General features: G+C 40.6%; 1 protein-coding gene across 1 annotated transcript; it reads right to left on the bottom strand.

Moving 5' to 3' along the window:
- Positions 1–343: 343 nt before the first annotated feature.
- Positions 344–3,498, bottom strand: LOC124040638 (G-protein coupled receptor 35-like). The gene is made up of 2 exons (XM_046357722.1): positions 3,368–3,498; positions 344–1,324 (listed from the first exon to the last, which is right to left on the bottom strand). Exon 2 carries the CDS (start codon positions 1,316–1,318, stop codon positions 344–346), a length of 975 nt encoding a protein of 324 aa, XP_046213678.1. The 5' UTR covers positions 1,319–1,324; positions 3,368–3,498.
- Between the last annotated feature and the right edge of the window lie 269 nt (positions 3,499–3,767).

The raw sequence follows: 3,767 nt of genomic DNA, 5'->3' as shown, positions 1-3,767 counted from the left end.
TTCACCCAACTTATTGTGGGAAGCTTTTGGAAGGCTACCCGAAACATTTGACCCATGTTAAACAATTTCAAGGCAATGCTACCAAATACTAATTGAGTATGTAACCCACTGGGAATGTGATGAAAGATATAAACGCTGAAATAAATAATTCAATAAATAATAATAATAACCGTAAACCACCACACCTGTGTTGGGGACTTCTGGTCCTTTTCTCTCTCGCACACACAAACAAACCCATACACGCATGCACTCACTCACACACACGCACAGACACACACATATACACACTTTATTTCAAATATGATTTTAATAAAAGGAGATGTTGTCAAAAAACATGATGACGTTATTCTGGCGGTGTAATACATGGAGGCAGAGAGGGGTGTGATGACTCATTATTGGGGTAGGTGTGTGTGTTCATAGCTTGATTGGTGGTTAATGCCATCTCTGAGCCTCTGTCAACGTCTGCTGATCTACTGGCTTTAGAAAAAAACTTCTTCAACAGAAAGTAATAACTAATGGAATCCAAGAAGCAGTTTGTGGTAGCGATCCATTCACAAACCTGCCAAACACCATCCCAGTCTAACGTTTCCCAGTGGTTTGTTTTGGCCAGGTACCTCAGCAGAAACCCAAGATGGATGGGGGTGTAGCAAACCACAAAGACAATCAGGTTGGCTGTTATAATGCCAATGATGTTCCTCTTCTCCACAGTGGTTTCTTCCTGATCCTTCTCCTTCAGCAGAACCATTATGGTCTGTGTGGAACAGAACACTATATTCAAGAGCGGGAGAAGGTACCCCAGCACTTCTAGAACCGCAAGGAACCCAACAGGCAATGGGATTTCTTTACATCTCTGATAGCATGCAAATAGTTTTTGGGGATGGTTGGCATCACTGAACACACCACATATCATTACTACTGTGACCCATATGGCCCCACACACTGCCACAGCCACCTTCTTTGATCTCCACGCTCTGGTCTGGAATGGGAACTTGACCGCCAGGTAGCGGTGGACGCTGATGGCGGTGACGGTGAAGATACTGGCGTACATGTTGATGTAATGTATTGAGATGAGAAACGTGCAGAAGGGTGTTATGGGCAGACTCTGGAAGGCATCATATATGCGGAAAGGGAGGAAGAGGATTAGGGCACAGTCGGCGGCAGCGAGGTTCAGCATGTAGATGTGTGTGTCTGTCCACATGGCCCGTTTGACGAAGAAGACACGTAGAGACGCCATGTTGAGTAGCAGGCCCACCAGAAACACAGAAAGGTAGCTCACACCTTGGAGGATGTGTATGTGGATGGTGTTCGTGTCACACATAGCTACCTGAAGAGAGATTATTAAAAAACATGATAGTCATTTACTGTTCTTTTTCTCTGAGTGTAGAACGTTTTTTTGCAGAGTTCACGACCTGCTACACTTGTGAGAAGCAAGACAAGCCACACCCTCAAGACAACTCTCGTTTTCCTTCATTCATGGCCGCTAACATTTCATAATGAGCATTGATGATAAACTAAGCCAAATCAGGATGTGCAGTTGTCTTTTAATGTGAAGTAAGTTGAGGACAGACACCTTAATTCCGTTTCTTTCACCTCTGGTCTCTTTTCAGATAAGTGCCGATGATTTCATATATATTTCATATATATTTTCATTTAACTAGGCAAGTCAGTTAAGAACAAATTCTTATTTATAATGACGGCCTACTCTAGCCAAACCCGGACGACACTGGGCTAATTGTGCGCCGCCCTATGGGACTCACGGCCAGATGTGGATTTGAACTGTAGTGATGCTTCTTGCACTGAGATGCAGTGCCTTAGACCACTGCACCACTCGGGAGTCAAGAATGAAGTAAAGGCAAGGAGAGAATCCACTTCAGACTATTGAGCTGCACTCATAGTAGTAGACTCTCGGTCTAATATGAGTATTTGTGTGCACCAGATCTACAGGAACAATGCGGTTCCTCAGTGCATAAACATAGCTTATTTAGCCAGACAGTCATATAAACAAAATCATACCTGTTATTTCCCCCCTCTTCTTTCACTTTCACTCTCAGGGACTGATGTTATATTACTCCTTCCAAAGAAAAGGCTTTAGAATAAGTTGCTTTTTATTTATTTTTGTCTCTTATCGGGGTGAAACTGCAGGTCAGGCGTCTACAGTTATAAGGAAATGAGAGTTCTGTATGTAAATGAGTCATAATGGTGTGGGTTTCCCACTAACTAACGTCTCTGCAAAACCACAAATAGGTTCTCTTTTAAAATTGTTCACCAAAGCACAGTATTGCACGGTGAAATAGATCTTTGATTCATTGCAAATATTGTCAGTAGATTGGATTATCACAATATACTGTTGTTGTTCAAGTGAAAATGTGACATTTACAGTATTCATACCCTTTTGACTTATTCCACATTTTGTTGTGTTACAGTCTGAATTCAAAATGGATTAAATACTCAAACAAAAATCTCACCCATCTACACACAATACCCCAATTTTAGCACATGTATTGAAAATAAAATACAAAAATATCTGATTTACATAAGTGTTCACACCACTGAGTTAGTACTTTGTAGAAGCGCCATTGGCAGCAATTACAGCTGTGACTTTCTAGGTAAGTCGCTAAGAGCTTTCCACACCTGAATTGTGCAGCATTTGCCCATTATTCTTTTCAAAGGTCTTCAAGCTCTGTCAAATTGGTTGTTGATCATTGCTGGACAACCATTTTCAGGTCTTGCCATAGAATTTCAAAATAGATTTAAGTTAAAGCTGTAACTCGGGTCACACATGAACTTTCAATTGTCTACATGCTTATATAGTTGTAGTGACTGGGTGTATTGATACTCCATCCAACGTGTAATTAATAACTTCACCATGCTCAAAGAGATATTCAATGTCTGTTTCTTTTCATCTGCCTTGCGAGAAATCGGAAAACCTCCCCGGTGTGTGTGGTTGAATCTGTGTTTGAAATGTACTGCTCGACTGAGGGACCTCGATAATTGTGTGTGGGGTGCAAACTTTATTTAACGTTATGTCACTTTATTTCACTTTATTATGTATTATGTTACTTCTTAAGCACATTTTTACTCCTGACCATTTTTAGGCTTGTCATTACAAAGGGGTTGAATGAATATTTGTTTTATTAATAAGCAACAACAAAAAATCCACTTTGACATTATGGGGCTTTGTCTGTCGGCCAATGACCCGGAACATCTAAACGTAATCATTTTTACATTCAAGCTGTAACACAACGAAATTTGGAAAAACTCAAGGGGTGTGAATACTTTCTTGAAGGCACTGTGTCAGAAATACTCCATCAATAGCCATATGTGTAGCCTACATCATTTAATATTTTTATGACCAAATATTACTCACCTTTCACTTGAACTTTTCTTTTGTCAGAACTTTAGAATGCCTGATTTAGGATCTGAAACTCAGTTCCGTGTTGCAATTTTACATATATTGCTTAAATGCTCGTTTAGGACTTCTGTAAAGTATTGTCTATCTTCCTAGCTTCTATCTAAACCTTGATATACTTCCTCTATGTCAGTCACATAAAAAGACTATGTGGGGTGATACTACAAACCTCAATTTGCATCTTTCGCTTTGTGACGGCCCGCCTCTCCTGGTTAGGGAGGAAGCAGTGTTGCTATGTCAACAGGGCCGTGGGAAAGTAAAGTATATTTTGGCCAGGGTGTACAGTATTGACCTGTGTCACGTACAGAAAACCACTGGCTGCTCTTTGTGCTCAAACAGAATGATGAAGGTAGAAACA

The sequence above is a fragment of the Oncorhynchus gorbuscha genome, linkage group LG08 (assembly GCF_021184085.1).
Source record: "Oncorhynchus gorbuscha isolate QuinsamMale2020 ecotype Even-year linkage group LG08, OgorEven_v1.0, whole genome shotgun sequence".
Taxonomy (NCBI): Eukaryota; Metazoa; Chordata; class Actinopteri; order Salmoniformes; family Salmonidae; genus Oncorhynchus; species Oncorhynchus gorbuscha.
This window is presented reverse-complemented; position numbering and strand designations above follow the sequence as displayed.

Bases quoted from the DNA above. Each gene is read 5' to 3' on its own strand.
- LOC124040638 (XM_046357722.1), bottom strand. From the start codon at position 1,318: ATGTGTGACACGAACACCATCCACATACACATCCTCCAAGGTGTGAGC.